This window comes from Trichechus manatus, unplaced genomic scaffold (assembly GCF_000243295.1).
Source record: "Trichechus manatus latirostris isolate Lorelei unplaced genomic scaffold, TriManLat1.0 scaffold00070, whole genome shotgun sequence".
In the NCBI taxonomy this organism is placed as follows: Eukaryota; Metazoa; Chordata; class Mammalia; order Sirenia; family Trichechidae; genus Trichechus; species Trichechus manatus.
Window position 1 is genome coordinate 13,241,649 of NW_004444006.1, and position 20,586 is coordinate 13,262,234.

At 40.1% G+C, this 20,586-nt stretch overlaps 1 protein-coding gene across 2 annotated transcripts in view; it reads left to right on the top strand.

Moving 5' to 3' along the window:
* Positions 1–20,586, top strand: part of UPRT (uracil phosphoribosyltransferase homolog) — a 50,247-nt gene that overhangs the window by 18,075 nt on the left and 11,586 nt on the right. Inside the window, exons 3-7 of one of the 2 annotated variants that reach the window (XM_004380169.2) lie at positions 693–735; positions 3,610–3,679; positions 4,740–4,802; positions 9,726–9,887; positions 13,697–13,795. In XM_004380169.2, coding sequence (XP_004380226.1) covers positions 693–735; positions 3,610–3,679; positions 4,740–4,802; positions 9,726–9,887; positions 13,697–13,795 — 437 coding nt within the window. The remainder of the gene's footprint in view (positions 1–692; positions 736–3,609; positions 3,680–4,739; positions 4,803–9,725; positions 9,888–13,696; positions 13,796–20,586) is intronic. The other variant, XM_023734697.1, reaches the window with a different exon arrangement.

Here is a 20,586-nt window from a genome sequence, read left to right on the forward strand (position 1 = left end):
CGTTCTCTGTCAGTTTTCTCACTCCATTTGGTGCTTGGTTGAGTTCTTTATCTCTTCATTTGATGTTTTAGGGTTTCAGGATTGTTGTATTCTCTGTTCAGCTTAGTTTTTCGGATCTTTGCTGTGGATGGATGGCGTGGTGCTTCTGCCTAGAGCGCCGTTTTGCCGGAACTCCAGATTACTCATTCTTGAAAGTAATGGCAAAAGTAGAGGATCTATGTGTTTGTTTGTACCCATGCTTATTCTAAAAATATTAGAAACAAAGTAGATGGGTTACTTACGTTGATAATATGGGTTTTAGATCAAGGTGAACTGAGGGGAATGATGGGGAAAACCTGGTTTTCTTACTGCAAAGTGCCCTCTTAACTTGAGCTGTGGGCTTGCTGCCATCTTCCGGGGGGAGCTTTTTTCATCTCCTAGTTGAATAATATGTGGGGGCTGATGATCTTTTCAATTTCTGTCTCTTAGTGTTGATATCAAATAAGCATTTTCCAATAATATCCAGTCAATCCATTTAGGTTCTTGTATCCTAGTGAAAAATAGTTTGCCTCAATAATAGTCTGTACATGTAAGTGTTCAAGCTTTTAGTATGTAGTAGGTCTTAATATAAGTATTACTGTATGTCTTAAGTAATATTTTACCTTAAAGCTCTATTTAGACTAAAACTTGTGCTACTTTTTTTTTTTTTTTAGGACAGCCAGTAGAGGGGACTTCATGTTTTCTGCGGATCGTTTGGTAGGTGGAGGCTTTCCATTTTCATTTCATTGTTGCACCTGGTACAAAAGGCCAAGGGCTTTTTTGTTCTAGAGCATTCTGGGAGTGAGAGAGATTATACCAAATAACTATTATCTTGTTAGGCTTCTGAGGTGTTGTTTCCACTGCTGACTAAACCTCTGTGTCAATATCCTTTCATCCCAAACCATTGCCCATGAACTCATTCCCTATAGTCCTCAGGTACCACTACTTCTCAAAATGGTTCTTTGTAATTTGTTCCTCAGCAACCTTTAAATGCCTCATCTTAGGGCAATGAAGTGAAGTATGCATTAAAAGAAAAGCAAGGATGTAAAGAGACTAGTGGTTAACCTTTGTGGTATCCAGTAATGCATAACGACTAACATTTTCTTGTAGTTTATATGAAAACAAACGAACAAACAAAAAAACACTTTGCCGTCAAGTCAATTCCGACTCATAGCCACCCTATAGGACAGAGTAGAACTGCCCCATAGGGTTTCCAAAGAGCAGCTGGTGGATTCAAACTGCCAACCTTTTGGTTAGCAGCTGAGTTCTTAACCACTGCCCCACCAGTTTACATGAAGGTATTTTTAAATTGCCTATTCTTTTCTGTACTATCCTCACATATGAAATACTAAGTTGGACTGTCTGCGCTTTCCTCAGGGACTTCTTATTAGAATTGACCAAGCCCAATTCTGTTTAACTAGTATAATCTGAGAAGATCTCAGGCCAAATTGGCTTTTCTTCAGGGTAAGCACTGTGTTTCTTTTGTTTATATTTAATCATCATGCTCAGTGCTTGGGATGAGGTTGACACATTTTCTGCTGTGGTTATTGGTGTTCATTCATTCATGAAGTATATACTAAAATCACGTGTGTCAGGCACTTGCTAGGCTGTGTTCAGGGGAAGGGGGTACAGCAGTGAAGACTATAGACATGGTTCTGGCCTTTGTGGAGCATACAATCTAAATACTGTTGCCAGTATTTAGTTTGGGAAGGAAAGAGATGTGGTTTATTAACCTCTCGTTATAATCAGAGAGTAGAAGATAGGTTATTAAAGGGAATGTAAGAAAAACTTTTAATTTAGCTTTTACTTGGGGAATTTATTCTAAAAGAGCGTAGACAACCCCATTCTACTTTTGGCATTAAATATTCTTGGTTCAGAGACCAATTTATTTAAAATTATTTGAGCCTCCAGGGCACTAATATACCTTGGATTATACCAAGATAAATGTAGTTGACTTTCTTGGGGTAATAGGTCATTCTGTCTTATATGCTTTTATGAAACCAAAGAACAGATTCAGGGAGGAAGGAACTTGTGACTTAATAGATTCTGGGGAGAGAAGAGGGATCTTGGTGGCCACTGGTAGAAAATGTATCCTCTTTCTTTCTTTTGCTTTCCTTGTGGGCTTTTTCTACAGAAAGTATGAGTTAGGTTCATGCCTATTGTAAAATTCTTCCCTGAAAGGGCGGGCATTATACCTTAGTCAAATAAGATAATAAGGACCTAGGGCATAATTTAGCTGAAGGAATGGTAATTTGGATCTCTCTGTTCTTTGCAGTTAGCTCTGAGGATTCTGGTATTTTGTGTGGGGGGAGGGAGTAGATGGTCCTTTGTGGTGGGAGTAGGGATTGGAGCTGTTTAGGTTTCCATTGTTGAGGATTTCTAGTACACTATCTCATCTAGCACAAGAATCCCATTATAATTGACTTTAATTTTATCCTAAATTTGCCAGGGTTGGCTTCCCTGGCCCTCGGATCCTTAGGTTCTCTACCTTTTAGTCACTCTTTTTCTGGTTTTTTATGTTTTCCTGTAAGGCTTGCATATATTATCATTTCTGTCCCAGGGTTGCAGGGGATGGGGTGGGAGATAAAGACTCCTGGAGGAGTGTTTCTAGGTGGAGGCAATCTAAGCTCTTTAAAGAAAAGAATCCTCTTCTACACTTGTAATTTGCTAATAAGAGATATATATCTCCACAGAAGATGGTGGCTAGAGATGAGTGTGCACACGCTTGTGCACACACGTAGTCATGAGGTTCTTGGGCCCTCTGTCTGTTGCTGTGGGCTGACAGAGTGCTGAACCATTTAGCACTGATCCTTTTTAATTGCAGCAGAGTGTTGTGTTGTGATAACAGAGCGTTGGGCCTGGCAATTCTCCCTGCTGTTCCTGATTCTCAATCAATAATGTAATGTTGATTGGGGAAAATGTGCATTGTATTAGGTTCTGGTTGCTTATAGAAATACCGTATCTGGTTTTTGAAGGCTGTTCTTAGTAGTTCTGAGTGATTCTTTCCTCTGTACCATATATCAAGATTGTTGGGAGCCTTTTCTTTAACTGAGAAGCTCCAGTGCATTAGACTGGATCCTACTTAAAGCTCAGTAAATTGGTTCAGCCTATCTGCTAATTTAAATAGGAAGTTTTAGGCTTTATTTACATTGTGGTGGTCCTTTATTAAAAAAGAATCCAGCTTAGCAACTTCAAAGGTACTGAACAAGGCCGAGCAGTTCCCAATGAACACTATTTCCAGAGTAACCAGGAGTATATTACTTCCAAGGGTGCCTGTCATGACTATTGCCACTTGTAATTTTGCATGTCTCATAATATAGCCTAGATGAAGTGAATGAGAATCAGAAGGCATACTTCAATATTTTAGTGGTTATTATGTGCCTAAAAGAGGGTGGATACCTAGCAGCAAGCAGCCTGGCATTTGGAGAATCCCTGCATCTAACAAGTGATGGGGAGCCACTTCCTACCTCCAAAAGCTGAAGTTTTGCCTAGCATGCTACTGACTCTCTACCTAGTGTTCAGCTCATGAGACTAACAGCTAACAAGAGGTTCTCAGCAGGTTCTCAACTTATTCTTTTTTTGATTCTCTAGATCAGACTTGTTGTGGAAGAGGGATTGAATCAGCTGCCATATAAAGAATGCATGGTAACCACTCCAACAGGTAACCAGGGCCATTACTCTCATATTTTCCTCATAAGTATTCTGAGATGGACTTGGGGGAAAATGGAAAGAAAGCAGTCTGATTAAAATCAATATGCAAAATGAGGAGTCTAGGTGGAGCTATTCTTGTTAACATCTTAATAAACTTGGAAACATTTAGTAAAGAAATATATGTGGGTGACTTCTTGTTAATGGCTTGCTTGTCAATTCAAGTTAAAGGTTAATTAATATTCTTCAGCATACAGGTATTTCCTGTTATGATGGTCCATTGGGATCAGAGTTAAGAATTGCTGGCAGCTTATCGTCCTCTGTGGGGAAGCTGCTGGTGTTAATAAATGATTTGGCATTGAAACTCCAGGTAAAAGGATGAGACCTCAAACAAACACAACACAACACAACACAACAAAGAAAAGCAATAAGAATTGGAAAAGGTGCTTTGTTTTACTATTTAAAAGAAAGCAGCCAAAGATCCATGTATCAGTCTTGAAGTTCTGATTTGGTTCTTTAGTAAATAGTGGAAAATTGTTCTATTCAGAGGGTTGACTTTATGAAAATTGAGGGTTGAGCTTGTTGCATTATAATTGACACAAATTCAGGATGAGACCAAGGTTTCAGCATGTCTTGGTAACTGCTTCAGCTTCTCTGCTTTTAAGGAAGAATCAAGGCTCATAAAAAGGGATGAAATGAGGAGGCTTTCTGCTGTGGGTCACAGTTGGGTTCCATTTTGAATTGATGGGAATTACAGCATTCTCTGAGTGCAGTGATTCTCTTCTGAATTCAACTTGAGAAATGTGTATGAATATCATGCTATAATAATACCTGTTCTCACTTGATGAAGCCTGCCTTTCCCAATTTATCTCCACAAGTTTTTATGAAGAATTAAGAAATATGAAAAAAGCATGACTAATTTCATTACTTTCACAGGGAACCTAAGGTGTTATAGTGTGTCTGGAGAAGAGTTGCTCTGTACCCATCTGATTTAAACTATAGGCACCTTTTAAAATAAGTAGGTTGCTCCAGTGATGAAAGATAAATTCTTTGGTTTTATTCCTCCTCAACAGGGTACAAATATGAAGGAGTGAAATTTGAGAAGGGAAATTGCGGGGTCAGCATAATGAGAAGCGGTAGGTTTGCATGTTTCCATTTTGTCTTTTTTCATGCATAGAAACAGTTGCTGTTTTTCAGAAGGAAGGTGTGCTTGTTTGTCATAATTGCAGCCTGTTTTAGCTTATATCTCACCACCTGTGTTGTCTATCCTCCTGGTGCCTTGTAGTCATGGCTGTTGTGTTGCTGAGTTTAGCTAATTTTAACTGTAGAGCATCTTCTCTAGTGGCATGCCTCCATGACAAGCCAACTTTTAAAGTGATTCAGGGGAGGGTATGCTGGAAAGAGATGAATTCTTTTTTTAATGTATAAAAATTCCTTTTTCTCTTCTGGCTATGAGGTTATATTTGTGAACAGTTGAATACTTCCAATAAAATAGGAACTTTAAGGTTGTTTGTTTTTTTTTTAGGAGACCTCTCTTAAGCAGTGGTAGGATTCTCAGGACAATGTTGTTCAATCTTTTAAAATTGGTGAATAGAGATGGACTTTTCACCCAGCAAAATGTTTTCAAGGTTCGGCTCCTTTCCAAAGGCAGGTTTTCCCTAAGTGTGGTTCTTGCACTCCTAGGGCATACCAAATGACTTGGAGTGATGCACAGACAGAATTGTTTTTAACTTTAATATTTATTTGTTGATTTTCATATATATTAGAAAGAAAATGGTTTTTTATGTTTACAGTAATGATATAAAATTTATTGAAAATATTAAGTAATAATAATATAGGTAGAATTCTGATATAGCCTAAAATCTTGAAGATGGTATGAGAATGGCTGACTTTTGGAAAATACTTCCTGAAAGAAATTCAGACTCAAAAATAGCTCTGTGTTCACAGAAACCAAGGGGGGTCATGGTAGTGCTTCTCCAGCCGGGGTTGTTATTGTTGTTAGGTGCCATTGAGTCAGTTCCGACTCATATCGACCCAATGCACAAAAAAACGAAACGCTGCCTGCTCCTGTACTATCTTGACAATTGTTGCTATGCTTAAGCCCATTGTTGCAGCCACTGTGTCAGTTCATCTCATTGAGGGTCTTCCTCTTTTTTGCCGACCCTCTGCTTTACTGAGCATGATGTCCTTCTCCAGGGACTGCTCCCTCCTGATAACATGTCCAAAGTACGTGAGATGAAGTCTCCCCATCCTTGCTTCTAAGGAGCATTCTGGCTGTACTTCTTCCAAAACTGATTTGTTCATTCTTCTGGCAGTCCATGGTATATTCAATATTTTTTGCCAACACCATAATTCAAAGGCATCGATTTTTCTTTGGTCTTCCTTATTCATTGTCCAGCTTTCGCATGCATATGAGGCGATTGAAGATACCATGGCTTGGGTCAGGTGCATCTTTGTCCTCAAAGTGACATCTTTGCTTTTCAACACTTCAAAGAGGTCTTTTGCAGCAGATTTGCCCAATGCAATGCGTCTTTTGATTTCTTGACTGCTGCTTCCATGGGTGTTGATTGTGGATCCAAGTAAAATGAAATCCTTGACAACTTCAATCTTTTCTCCGTTTATCGTGATGTTGCTTATTGGTCCACTTGTGAGGATTTTTGTTTTATGTTGAGGTGTAATCCATACTGAAGGCTGTAGTCTTTGATCTTCATCAGTAAGTGCTTCATGTCCTCTTCACTTTCAGCAGGGAAAGTTGTGTCATCTGCATAATGCAGGTTGTTAATGAGTCTTCCTCCAATCCTGATGCCGCATTCTTCTTCATATACTCCAGCTTCTCAGATTATTTGTTCAGCATACAGGTTGAATAAGTATGGTAAAAGGATACAACCCTGGTGCACACCTTTCTTGCTTATAAACCACGCAGTATCCCCTTGTTCTGTTTGAACAACTGCCTCTTGGCCTATGTACAGGTTCCGCATGAGCACAATTAAGTGTTCTGGAATTCCCATTCTTCGCAATGTTATCCATAATTTGTCGTGATCCACACAGTCGAATGCCTTTGCATAGTCAATAAAACACAGGTACAACTCTTTCTGGTATTCTCTGCTTTCGACCAAGATCCATTTGACATCAGCAGTGATATCCCTCGTTCCACGTCCTGTTCTGAATCCCACTTAATTTCTGTCAGTTCCCTGTTGATGTACTGCTGCCACCATTTTAAAATGATCTTCACCAAAATTCTGCTTGTTTGTGATATTAATGATATTGTTCGATAATTTTCGCATTCTGTTGGATCACCTTTGTTTGGAATGGGCACAAATATGGATCTCTTCCAATCAGTTGGCCAGGCTACTGTCCTCCAAATTTTTTGGCATAGACGAATGAGCACCTACAGCGCTGGATCCATTTGTTGAAACATCTCAATTGGTATTCTGTCAGTTCCTGGAGCCTTGTTTTTTGCCAATGCCTTCACTGCGGCTTAGACTTCTTCCTTCAATACCATCGGTTCTTGATTATATGCTACATCCTGGAATGGTTGAATGTCAACCAATTCTTTTTGGTACAGTGACTCTGTGTATTCCTTCCATCTTCTTTTGATGCTTCCTGAGTCGTTCAGTATTTTCCCAGTAGAATCTTTCAGTGTTGCAACTCGAGGCTTGAATTTTTTTCTTCAGTTCTTTCAGCTTGAGAAATGCTGAGCATGTTCTTTCCTTTTGATTTTTTAACTCCAGGTGTTTGCACATTTCGTTATAATACTTTATCTTTGAAGTCTTCTCTTCAGCTCTTTTACTTCATCATTTCTTCCCTTCTCTTTAGCTACTCTACATTTGAGAGCAAGTTTCAGAGTCTCTTTTCACATTCATTTTGGTCTTTTCTTACTTTCCTTTCTTTTTAATGACCTCTTTATTTCTTCATGTATGATGTCCTTGATGTCATTCCATAACTCTTCTGCTCTTCAGTCATTAGTGTGCAGTGTGTCAAATCCATTGAGACAGTCTCTAAATTCAGGTGTGATATACTCAAAGATCATATTTTGGCTCTTGTGGACTTGCTGTAATTTTCTTCATCTTCAACTTGAACTTGCGTGTGAGCAATTGATCTGTTCCACAGTTGGTCCTGGCTTGTTCTGACTGATGATATTGAGCTTTTCCATCATCTCTTTGCACAGATGTAGTCAATTTGATTCATGTGCATTCCATCTGGTGAGGTCCACGGGTATAGTAGCAGTTTATGTTGTTGAAAAAAGGTATTTGCAATAAAGAAGTGCTGGATCCATTTATTGAAACATCTCAACTGGTGTTCCGTCAGTTCCTGGAGCCTTGTTTTCTGCCAGTGCCTTCAGTGCAGCTTGGACTTCTTCCTTCAATACCATCGATTCTTGATTATATGCTACATCCTGAAATGGTTGAGCATCAACCAGTTCTTTTTGGTACAGTGACTCTGTGTATTCCTTCCATCTTCTTCTGATACTTCAGAATTCTGTCATGTGATCTCCTGCGTTGTTTCCATCACCAAGGCCATATTTTCCAACTACCAATCCTTTTTTGTTTCTAGCTTTCACATTCCAATCACCAGTAATTATCAGTGCATCTTGATTGCATGTTTGATCAATTTCACACTGCAGACTTAATAAAAATCTTCAATTTCTTTATCTTTGGACTTATCGATTGTGCGTAAATTTGAATAATAGTTGTATTAACTGGTCTTCCTTGTAGGCATATGGATATTATCCTATCACCAGACAGTGTTGTACTTCAGGATAGATCTTGAAATTTCTTTTTGATGATGAATGTGACACCATTCCTCTTCAATTTGTCATTCCTGGTATAGTAGACTTTATGATTGTCCAATTCAAAATGGCCAATACCAGTTCATTTCAGCTCACTGATGCCTGGGATATCAATCTTTATTTCATTTTGACGACTTCCAATTTTCCTAGATTCATACTTTGTACATTCCACATTCTGATTATTAATGAATGTTGGCAGTTGTTTCTTCCCATTTTGAGTCGTGCCACATCAGCAAGTGAGGATCCCAGAAGCTTGACTCCATCCATGTCATTAAGGTTGACTCTACTCTGAGGAGGCAGCTCTTCCCCAGTGGTAATTTGAGTGTCTTCCAACCTGAAGGCTCATCTTCCGGCACGATATCAGACAGTGTTGTGCTGCTATTCATAATGTTTTTATTGGCCAATTTTTTCAGAAATAGGCTGCCAGGTCCTTCTTCCTAGTCTTTCTTAGTCTGGAAGCTCTGCTGAAAACTGTCCACCATGGATGACCCTGCTTATATTTGAAATACCAGTGGCATAGCTTCCAGCATCACAGCAACACGCAAACCACCACAGTACAAACTACACCCTGGGTGGGGGAAACTATATACTACTTTTTCACTGTTTGCCTGCAAAGCCTCTGTCATTGAACTCAGTGCTGAATTAAGGTATGTCTTCTGATGCCACCTTGATCTAAAAGATCCTTTGGTCTTCAACCCCCATTCTTTCATAAATCTTTTATATTTTTTTCAGATTAAATGGATGTGGTCACATAAGTTGAGTCCCAAGTTTAGACAGTTTAAAGGCTTCTTCAAAATATAGAATAAAAGTATGCCTGATATTAAACAGCTCAGCAGTAGCTTACCAAACCATTTTATTTTCTGTAATCATGGAGGCATGGCAACTTTAATCCTGGAAGCCAGCAATAAAACTAGCTTACCCTAGTTTCATGGACCAGCCCTTACCCTAATGTATGACGAGCCCTAAATATAAAATATGAATACATCAGAAGTAAAAGCTGTTGACTTTAAGAAGAATTTCTTCCTTCTTGACAATGCCCTTTTTATTAATAGTCGTGAAGTCTGTTTTGTCCTATTCTTGGACTTTCACTCTATCTCCCTTCAACCCTTTTTTACTTCTTTTTTTTATTGTTGTACTTTAAGTAAAAGTTTACAATTCAAGTTAGTCTCTCATACAAAAATTTATACATACATTGTTATGTGACCCAAGTTGCTCTCCCTATACTGTGACAGCACGCTTCTTTTACTTCTTTTTTATTTTCTTCTTTAAGGTGAGGCAATGGAGCAAGGTTTACGAGACTGCTGTAGATCCATAAGAATTGGAAAGATCCTGATTCAGAGTGATGAGGAAACACAAAGAGCCAAAGTATATTATGCCAAGTTCCCCCCAGACATTTACCGGAGAAAAGTCCTTCTGATGTATCCAATTCTGAGTGAGTGGCTTGAATTTGAAATTTGTAACCTTTTGGTTAGGGTTTAAATTCAACTTAGTGTCTGCCTCCTAAGTACCCTTATATACAGGTAAAAACAGTTTCTAAATATATTTGTTTTTCTCAGTTGGATTTGGAGTTACTGGGGAATTTTTATTGTATGATAAGAAAATGTACATTAGTCAAACTTTATTAGCTCCAAATAGCTTCTATCTTGAACACATAGAAGCAAAAGATTTCTTGTGGATTGAATTGTGTCCCCTCAAAATATGTATTGAAGTCCTGGCCGCTGTATCTGTGGATGTGATCCTGTGGAAATAGGAGTTTTCTTTTTTTATGTTAATGAGTCATACCAGAGTAGGATGGGTCCTGAACCTAATCCCTTATGAGTAGTCGCTTATAAAAAGGGAAAGTGAACATGGAGAGTGACACATAGGGAGAAGACCAACACCAAGTGATGATAGAGGCAGATGCATCTACAAGTCCAGGAATACCAAGGATTGCCAGCAGCTAGTGGAAGCTGAAAGAGACAAAGAAGGACCTTTCCTTAGAGCTGACAGCCTGAATTCAGACTTCTAGCCTTCTGAACTGTGAGAAAATAAATTTCTGTTCTTTAAAGCCACCCACTTGTGGTATTCTGTTATGGCAGCACTACGTAACTGTGATGGTTAAGATTGTGTGTCAACTTGGCTAGGCCATGATTCTCAGTGTTTTGGCAGTCATATAATGTTGTGATTACTTCCCTGTTGAGATCTGATACGTGATCACCCACATGATGAGATCTACTGTGAGTAGCCAGTCAGTGGCCTGCATCAAGTGTGGGCAGACGTTCAGGCAGGGCTCGGGGGCTTTTGCTCATTCTGGATCCTGCAGCTGGCTCCTGTTCGTCTGACCTCTGGTTCTTGGGACTTGAGCTAGCAGCTTACCTGTGGTCTTGCCTTCCAATCTTGGGATTCGTTGATCTTCACAGCCTGTGAGCAAAAGCCCTGCTCTCCGGCCTGCCAGTCTTGGGTTCGCCAGCCCCTGCATCTACGTGAATCAGGAGAAGCCTCTTTCCTGACCCACAGACTTGGGACATTACAGCCTCTACAACCACATGAGCCATTTCCTTGGTATAAATCTCTCTCTCTATATATATATATATATTTGTACACTTTACTGGTTTTGCTTCTCTAGAGAACCCAGCCTAAGACGGTAACTAAGACAGTATTTGGTACCAGGGAGTGGGGATGCTGCTCTAACAAATACCAAAAGCGTTGAAGTTGTTTTGGAATTGGATAATTGGCAGAGGCTGGAAGAATTTTGATGCACTTGGTAGTAAGAGCCTAGACTGCCTTGAAGAGACTTTTGGTAGAATTTTGGATATTAAGGGACATTCTAAGGAGGGATCAGAAAGAATGAGAGCTGTGAGGAAAGCTCCTGTTATCATGAACACAGTGTTGCTAGAAATGTGGGCATTAAATGTGCTTCTGGTGAGTTTTTAAAAGGATATGATGAACATGTTTTTTAACACTGGAATAAAGGTGATCCTTGTTATAAAGTAAAAAAAAACTTGTCTGCAGTATTAGAATGTTTTGCTGAAAGTAGAACTTGTAAGTGATGAATATTTAGCTAAGGAGATTTCTAAGCAAAATCTTGGAGATGCAGTGTGGTTTCTCCAGTTGCTTATAGTAAAATACGGGAGGAAAGAGATAGACTGAGAAATGAAGTGTGCGAAAAAAAACCCCAAACTTTAAGATTTAGAAAATTCTATTGCGAAAACTAAGAGAACATGCCTTGGAAAGGACACTAAGGCTTTGGCAACACAACCATTTGCTAAAGAGATTAGGTCTGTGAGCAATGGATCTAATCAACCATCTCAGCAGAAACCCTGTCATCTTAGATTGAAAGGGACAGAGACAGGATAAAATGAATTAAAGCTGTCTGTCTCTTAGAGTTCTATAGGCAGGAAACAGGCCAATGGAGCTGTTTTGTTGCAAACATCTGTTGTCCTTCAAAAAAAGGAAGGGACTATCCCAGGAGCAGTTCAGAGACCAGCAGAACTGTCCAAAGGAGCATGGGGGACAGGGCCTCTATTTCCTTGATTTTATAGAGTGGAGCCACTGTGCCCTAGATTTTAAAGTGTTTCAGAGTGGGTTTGCTGCCAGCTTGTTTCTGGATGGTGGGCCTGCCATTCCAATAGGCCAAGAGAATGGGCTGTTGCCCAAAGTTGAGAGGGCAGGGCTGCTGTGCCAATGGGTCAAGAGACATAGCCACCTAGGGCTGAGGGATTGGGGTCACTGCTCCAGTGGGCCAGAAGAATGGTGCCTCCCAAAACTAAGGGCACAAGGATGCCATTTCAGTGAGCTGACACCCAGGGCTGAGGGGCTGCCCTGTCCGGGATCTGGAGTTTGAGGCCAGTACCCTGAGTTTGGAGGATGGGGCCATTGCCCAGATGTGCCTGGAAAACAGAAGATTAGTTTCAGAACTTGAAAGCTAACGCAATTTTCCCTGCTGGGATTTCGACTTGCTTGGTACCCGTGACACCTTCTTTGCCTCCAGTTTCTCTCTTTTGGAATGGAAATGTCTACCTATTCATGTCCCACCATTTTATTTTGGAAGCAGATAACTTGTATTTTAGTTTTCACAGGTCCACAGATGGAAAAGAATTTTGCCCCAGGACAGAACACACCTGGAATCTCACCCATACTTGATTTAGATGATTCAGAAGATAAGATTTTGGAATTAGAATTGATGTTGGAATGGGTTAAGACTCTTGGTGATGATATGATAGGGTAAATGTGTTTTTCATGTGAGAAGGACATGGATTTTGGGGGGCCGAAGGGTGGCCCCTATAATTTTGTGTACCCTAAAAATATGTATTAAAGCCCTGGCCCCTGTACCAGTGAATGTGATCCTGTTCAGAAATAGCGTATTCTTTTGTTATATTAATAAGATCATACTAGAGTTGCATGGGTCCTGAAACTAATTATTTCTGAGTTATAAAAAGAGTGGAATAGACACAGAGACACATACACAAGGGGAAGACAGATGCCAGGGAACACCAAAGAACACCAAGGAACTCATGGGACTGCTGACAAAGACTAGAGCCATGCCCTGAATTCGGACTTTTAGCCTCCAGAACTGTGTCCAAACTGTGCTTTAAAGCCATCCACTTGTGGCATTTCTGTTATGGCAGCACTAGGTAACTAAGACAGAATTTAGTGATATATAGAACACAGAACATTGACCCCTCTGGAGCCCAATGAGTACAGCAGTGATTTTCTCAAGGATTTATTCTCTCTTGAGGTCGTATTTTTTTTTCCTGTTTCCTAAGCTTACTCAGATCATACATGGCATAGTCCCAAGAGGGGATTTAAATTTGATATTTCAAATATTGCATGAATTTAGGGCATGTCATGTATTTGATAACTGCAAAGTGTATGTGTCATATCCATTACTGAAAATAACATCGTTGATAAAGAATGTTGTTGTTAGGTACCATCGAGTTGATTCCAATTCATAGTGACCCCATGTGACAGAGTAGAACTGCCCCATAGGGTTTCCTAGGCTGTAATCTTTACAGGAGCAGATTGTCAGGTCTTTCTCCCATGGAGCTGTTGGGTGGATTCAAACTGCCAACCTTTGATTAGCAGCCAAGCACTTAACTGTTGAGCCACCAGGGCTCCGTTGATAAAAAGAATAGGTACCTTCAAATGAAGCTTTGCCTTGTGGTGTCTTATGTTAGATTGCTGAACTGCCCTTACTTTAAAGACTTTTTGAGATTAATGTTAAAGTTGCTACTAATGCATTTGGTTGTCATTTGATTTCAGGCACTGGAAATACTGTAATTGAAGCTGTAAAGGTTCTTATAGAACATGGAGTTCAACCCAGTGTTATCATCCTACTCAGTCTGTTCTCCACTCCTCATGGTGAGTTCAGCATGGGGCAGTAACTGGGATTCCAGATGGTTGTGGAATGGTTAAGTCTGCATCTGTCTAACCTCTCATTTGGAAAAAAAAAGTTTATTTAATCTCAAATTAAATACAAATATTATTTTGGTAGTTATAACTTAAATTTGTCATTTCTAGGCTTGGTGATAATATTTTACAGCATTCTGATGTTGTTCAAATTCAAATGGAGAAGTACGAATTAACCCCGTTGAAAGAAATTACAATTGTTTTCTTGGTGACCCAGTTTGGGTAGAGCATGAAAATGGCTGAAATCCCCTTATTTCCCTTGATTCCTTGTTTGAGCCTGAGAACTCCTCTGAAACAGCAAGAAGCTTGAGGTTCTAGTTAGCACTCTGGTCTTAACTAAAGTAGGCTTTGTAGTGTGAAGTGAAGAGCAGAAGTTTTTATAAGTTAGACTTCTTTATTTATTATGCTTTAGGTGAAAGTTTAAAGAGCAAATTAGTTTCTCATTCAACAATTTATACACAAATTGTTTCGTGACATTGGTTGCAATCCTCCCAATGTGTCAACACTCTCACCTTCTCTACTGCAGATTCTCCATTTCCATTTGTCCCATTTTCCTGTTCCTTCCTGCCTTCTTGTCTTTACTTTGGGGCAGGTGTTGCCCATTTGGTCTCATTTACATGGCTGAGCTAAGAGGCATGTTTCTCATGTGTGTTATTGTTTGTTTTACAGACTTGTGTAATCTTTGGCTGAAGGGTGAACTTTAGGAGTGACTTAAGCTCTGAGTTAAAAGGGTGTCTGGGTGCCATAGTCTCGGGGTTCCTCCAGTCTCTGTCAGAAACTAAATCTGGTCTTTTTTTGAGAATTTGAATTTTGTTCTACATTTTTCTCCAGCTCTTGTCTGGCACCCTCTATTGTGATTCCTGTCAGAGCGGTAGGTGTGGGTAGCCCGTCACCATCTAGTTGTTTTGGGCTTAGGCTGGTGGAGGCTGTGGTACCTGTAGTCCATTAGTCCTATGGACTAACATTTCCCATGTGTTTTTGGTTTTCTTCTCCTTTGCTCTGAACGGGATGGGACCAGTAGATGTATCTTAGATGGCAACTCACAAGCTTTTAAGACCCCAGACACTCACCAAAGTTGGATGGAGAACATTTTCTTTATGAACTACGTTATGCCAATTTACCTAGATGTCCCCTGAGACAATGGTCCCCAGCTCTCAGCCTAGTAACTCTATACCTCAGGGTGTTTGAATGTGTCTATGAAATTCTATGACTTTGCCTTGGTCATGTTGTGCTGACTTCCCCTATATTGTGTGTTGTCTTTCCCTTCACCAAAGTTACCACTTACCTGCTATCTAGTTAGTGATTTCCCCTCCCCACCCTTGTAATCATCAAAGATTGTTTCTTTCTATGTGTAAACCTTTTCTTGAGTTTTTATAACAGTGGCCTCATACAGTATTTGTCCTTTTGTGATTGACTTATTTCACTCAGCTTAATGCCCTCCAGATTCATCCACTTTGTGAGATATTTTGCAGATTTATCATTGTTCTTTATCGTTGCATAGTATTCCATTGTGTGTATGTACCATAGTTTGTTTATCCATTCATCTGTTGATGGGCACTTAGGTTGTTTCCATCTTTTTGCTATTGTGAATAATGCTGCAATGAACATGGGTGCACATACGTCTATTCTTGTGATGGCTCTTATTTCTCTAGGATATATTCCTAGGAGTGGGATTGCTGGATCATATGATATTTCTATTTCTAGCTTTTTGAAGAGGTGCCATATCATTTTCCATAGGGTTTGTACCATTTTACATTCCTACCAGCAGTACACAAGAGTACCAATCTCCCCACAACCTCTCCAACATTTGTTATTTTCCATTTTATTGATTCATGACAGTAATGTTGGAATGAGATATTATCTCATTGTAGTTTTGATTTGCGTTTCTCTAATGACTAGTGATGGCAAGCATTTCTTTGGTGAAGTGTCTGTTGATATCCTTTGCCCATTTTTTAATTGAATTATTTGTCTTTTTATTGTTATGGTGTTGCAGTATCTTACAGATTTTAGAGATTAGACCCTTGTCAGATATGTCATGGCCAAAAATTTTTTCCCAATTGGTAGGTTCTCTTTTTGCTCTTTTGGTGAAATTTTTTGATGAGCATAAGTGTTTAATTTTTAGGAGATCCCAGTTATCTAGTTTATCTTCTAGTGTTTGTTCATTGTTAGTTATGGTTTGTGTTATAGATTGAATTGTGTCCCCCTAAAATGTGTGCCAACTTGGCTAGGCCATGATTCCCAGTATTGCGTGATTGTCCACCATTTTGTCATCTGATGTGATTTTCCTATGTGTTATAAATCCTACCACTATGATGTTAAGAGGTAGGATTAATGGTGGTTATGTTAATGAGGCAGGTCTCAATCTACAAGATTAGATTGTGTCTTAAGTCAATCTGTTTTGAGATATAAAAGAGAGAAGTGAGCAGAGATACAGGGAGACCTCATACCACCAAGAAAGAAGCACTGGGAGCATAGTGTATCCTTTGGACCCGGGGTCTTTGTGCTGAGAAGCTCCTTGACCAGGGGGAGATAGATTACAAGGACCTTCACCCAGAGCTGACAGAGACAGAAAGCCTTCCCCTGGAGCTGGCACCCTGAATTTGGACTTCCAGCATCCTAGACTGTGAGAGAATAAATTTCTCTTTGTTAAAGCCATCCATTATGGTATTTCTGTTATAGCAGCATAGATGACTAAGACAGTTTGTATCCTATTTATGCCAATATTAGGTCCCCTAGCCTCCTCAAAGTAGAGTCGACCTTAATGACATGGATGGAGTCAGCCTTTCGGGACCTTCATTTGCTGTTGTGGCACGATTCAAAATGAAAAGAAACAGCTGCAAACATCTATTAATAATCAGAACCTGGAATGTACAAAGTATGAATCTAGGAAAATTGGAAATCGTCAAAAATGAAAGGGAATGCATAAAGATCGATATCCTAGGCATTAGTGAGCTGAAATGGACTGGTATTGGTCATTTTGAATTGGATGATCATATGGCCTACTATGCCGGGAATGACATCTTGAAGAGGAATGGTGTTGCGTTCATCAGCAAAAAGAACATTTCAAGATCTATCCTGAAGTACAGTGCTGTCAGTGATAGGATAATATCTATATGGCTACAAGGAAGACTACTGAATACAGCTATTATTCAAATTTATGCACCAACCACTGAGGCCAAAGTGAAGAAATTGAAGATTTTTACCAACTTCTGCAGTCTGAAATTGATCGAACATGCACTGATAATTACTGGTGGTTGGAATGTGAAAGCTGGAAATGAAGAAGGATCAGTAGTTGGAAAATATGGCCTTGGTGATAGAAATGATGCCAGAGATTGTATGATTGAATTTTGCAAGACCAGTGACTTCTTCAGTACAAATAACTTTTTTTCACCATTTAAACGGTGACTATACACATGGACCTTACCAAATGGAATACACAAGAATCAAATCGACTAAATCTGTAGAAAGAGATGATGGAAAAGCTCAGTATCATCAGTCAGAACAAGGCCAAGGGCCGATTGCAGATCAGACCATCAATTACTCATATGCAAGTTCAAGTTGAAACTGAAGAAAGTTAGAACAAGTCCACGAGAGCCAAAGTACGACCTTGAGTATATCCCACCTGAATTTAGAGACCATCTCAAGAATAGATTTGAGGGGTTGAACACTAATGACTAAAGACAAGATGAGTTGTGGAATGACATCAAGGACATCATACATGAAGAAAGCAAGAGATCATTAAAAAGACAGGAGAGAAAGAAAATACATAAATGGATATCAGAAGAGACTCTGAAACTTGCTCTTGAACATTGAGTAGCTAAAGTAAAAGGAAAAAATGATGAAGTAAAACAGCTGAAAAGAATATTTCAAAGGGCAGCTTGAGAAGACAAAGTATTATGATGACATGTGCAAAGACCTGGAGTTAGAAAACCAAAAGGAAAGAACAAAATTAGCATTTCTCAAGCTGAAAGAACTGAAGAAAAAATTCAAGCCTTGAGTTGCAATACGGAAGGATTCTGCGGGGAAAATATTAAACGACGCAGGAAACATCAAAAGAAGATGGAAGGAATACACAGAGTCACTATACCAAAAAGAATTGGTCAACGTTCAACCATTTCAGGAGGTAACATATTATCAGGAAACGATGGTACTGAAGGAAGAAGTCCAAGCTGCACTGAAGGCATTGGCGAAAAACAAGTCTCCGGGAATTGACGGAATACCAAGTGAGATGTTTCAACAAATGGATGCAGCACTGGAAGTGTTCACTCATCTATGCCAAGAAATTTGGAAGACACCTACCTGGACAATCGACTGGCAGAGATCCATATTTATGCCTATTCTCAAGAAAGATGATCCAATCGAACGCGGAAATTATTGAACAATATCATTATTATCACTTGCAAGCAAAATTTTGCTGAAAATCATTCAAAAGTGGCTACAGCAGTATATCAACAGGGAACTGCCAGCAATTCAAGCCAGATTTAGAAGAGGACATGGAACCAGGGATATCATTGCGATGTCAGATGGATCCTGGCTGAAAGCAGAGAATACCAGAAAAATGTTTACCTGTGTTTTATTGACTATGCAAAGGGCATTTGACTGTGAGGATCCTAACAAATTATGGAAAACATTGCAGAGAATGGGAATTCCAGAACACTTAATTGTGCCCATGACGAATCTGTACGTGGATCAAGAGGCAGTCGTTTGAACAGAACAAGGGGATACTGCATGGTTTAAAGTCAGGAAAGGTGTGCATCAGTGCTGTATCTTTTCACCATACCTATTCAATCTGTATGCTGAGAAAATAATCCGAGAAGCTGGACTATATAAAGAAGAATGGGACGTCAGGATTGGAGGAAGACTCATTAACAACCTGCGCTATGCAGATGACACAACCTTGCTTGCTGAAAGTGAAGAGGACTTGAAGCACTTACTGATGAAGATCAAAGACCACAGCCTTCAGTACGGATTACACCTCAACATAAAGCAAACAAAAATCCTCACAACTCGACCAATAAGCAAAATCATGATAAATGGAGAAAAGATTGAGGTTGTCAAGGATTTCATTTTACTTGGAACCACAATCAACAGCCATGGAAGCCGCAGTGAAGAAATCAAAAGACTCATTGCACTGGGCAAATCAACTGCAAAAGACCTCTTTAAAGTGTCAAAAACCAAAGGTGTCAAGGACTTCCAGCAACAAGGCACTCTAGGCAGAAGCACCATGCCATCCCTCCACAGCAAAGATCCGAAAAACTAAGCCAAACAGAGAAAACAGCAATTCTGAAACCCTAAACATCAAATGAAGAGATAAAGAACTCAGCCAAGCATCAAATGGAGAAAGAAACTGACAGAGAACAGAGAGGGAAGAGACATAAATGCAGAGGTCCCCTATCAGCTAACACAGCACGGATCCACCATCTTGGACTCCTATCAGAGACCAGCGAATACGGGGTATGAGAAAGCAGCTTCACGGAGCTTCCAGCAGGAGACAGAACAACCGGTAACTGGCGATATACGCTTTCCCACCCCCCACCCTTCTTCACTCCCACTCGGCCTCCTCTGCTTCCCGCGGCCACAGTCTCTTGGCCGGGAAGAACCAGCTACTTGGATTCTACCCGCCTGCACTGGCCGACTCCCTGAGTGCCATTTTTGGCTGCTGGTGTTGCTTTTTTCCACTTCTCTTGATTTCTTCCTTACCTCTCACCACCTCCCTCTCCTTTCGTTGAATATCTGGCTCTGTGCGCCATCTTTGCTTCTTCCTGAGGGGCTGTGGAGCTCCGCTTGAGTGTGGAACTGCTTCCCAGTCCGTGCTGCCACGCTGGTGGGATCCTGGGGGTTTTTTGTTTGTTTTCTTTTTCTTTTCTCAAGTTCGGAGGATGTTCGGGCCAGGCAGTGCTATGCGGCTTGGGACCTACCCCTTCAGCTTGCGCAGATGCGCAGAGGGATTCTTGAGAGCATTTGTTTTTTTTTTTTCGTGTTTTTTTTTCTTTTTGGGGGGGATTTGTCTTGTTCTTTTTTTAAAATTTGTTTTGTTTTCTTTTCCCTCTTTTTCCCTTTTTGTCTTCTTCATTACTCAGTTTCTCGTTTCTCTATAATTTCTTTCTCTTCCTGTCCCCTGAATACTGGCGCTGAGTGACACCTCTACGCCTCCTAGCCAGGTTGTACTTCAACACCAGGGACAACTTCCCCAGATCTCGTAGCCACACCGGTGGGATCCCTGGGAGCATTTCTTTTCTTTTTTCTTTCTAATTTTTATTTATTCATTCTTTTCTTTTTTTTCTTCTTCCCCTTTTTGTTTTTCTCCATTTCATACTTTCTCATCTCCACTCCAACGGCAAGCTCCCTAACACTCTTTTTTGTTTGTATGTATGTTTTTGGCTCCTGTTCCTCTCTCCTCTCTCCCATACCCATATTAGCTCCACACATCACAATATCCCCCCTCCATTCTGCCTACCTTCACCATGCGCTTAACATCACACCACAAAGCAGCACAGGCACAGCCTAATGGAACCTGCCCTGCACTGATTACCGACCTGCCCTGGTGGCTGTAGTAACTGGCACAAACAACCAATCCCAGCAACTCCTCTTCAGCTAGACCTGCTCTGCTGTACCATATCTGAGCGACTGAGCCTGCCAATTGGAGAAGGAGGTGAAAAGTATCGTGCCCACAGACGAGCAAACAACAAAGAACACACAGCCCGCCTGTTCAGACATAGCCAAATAAAAAAACAAGGACAAAA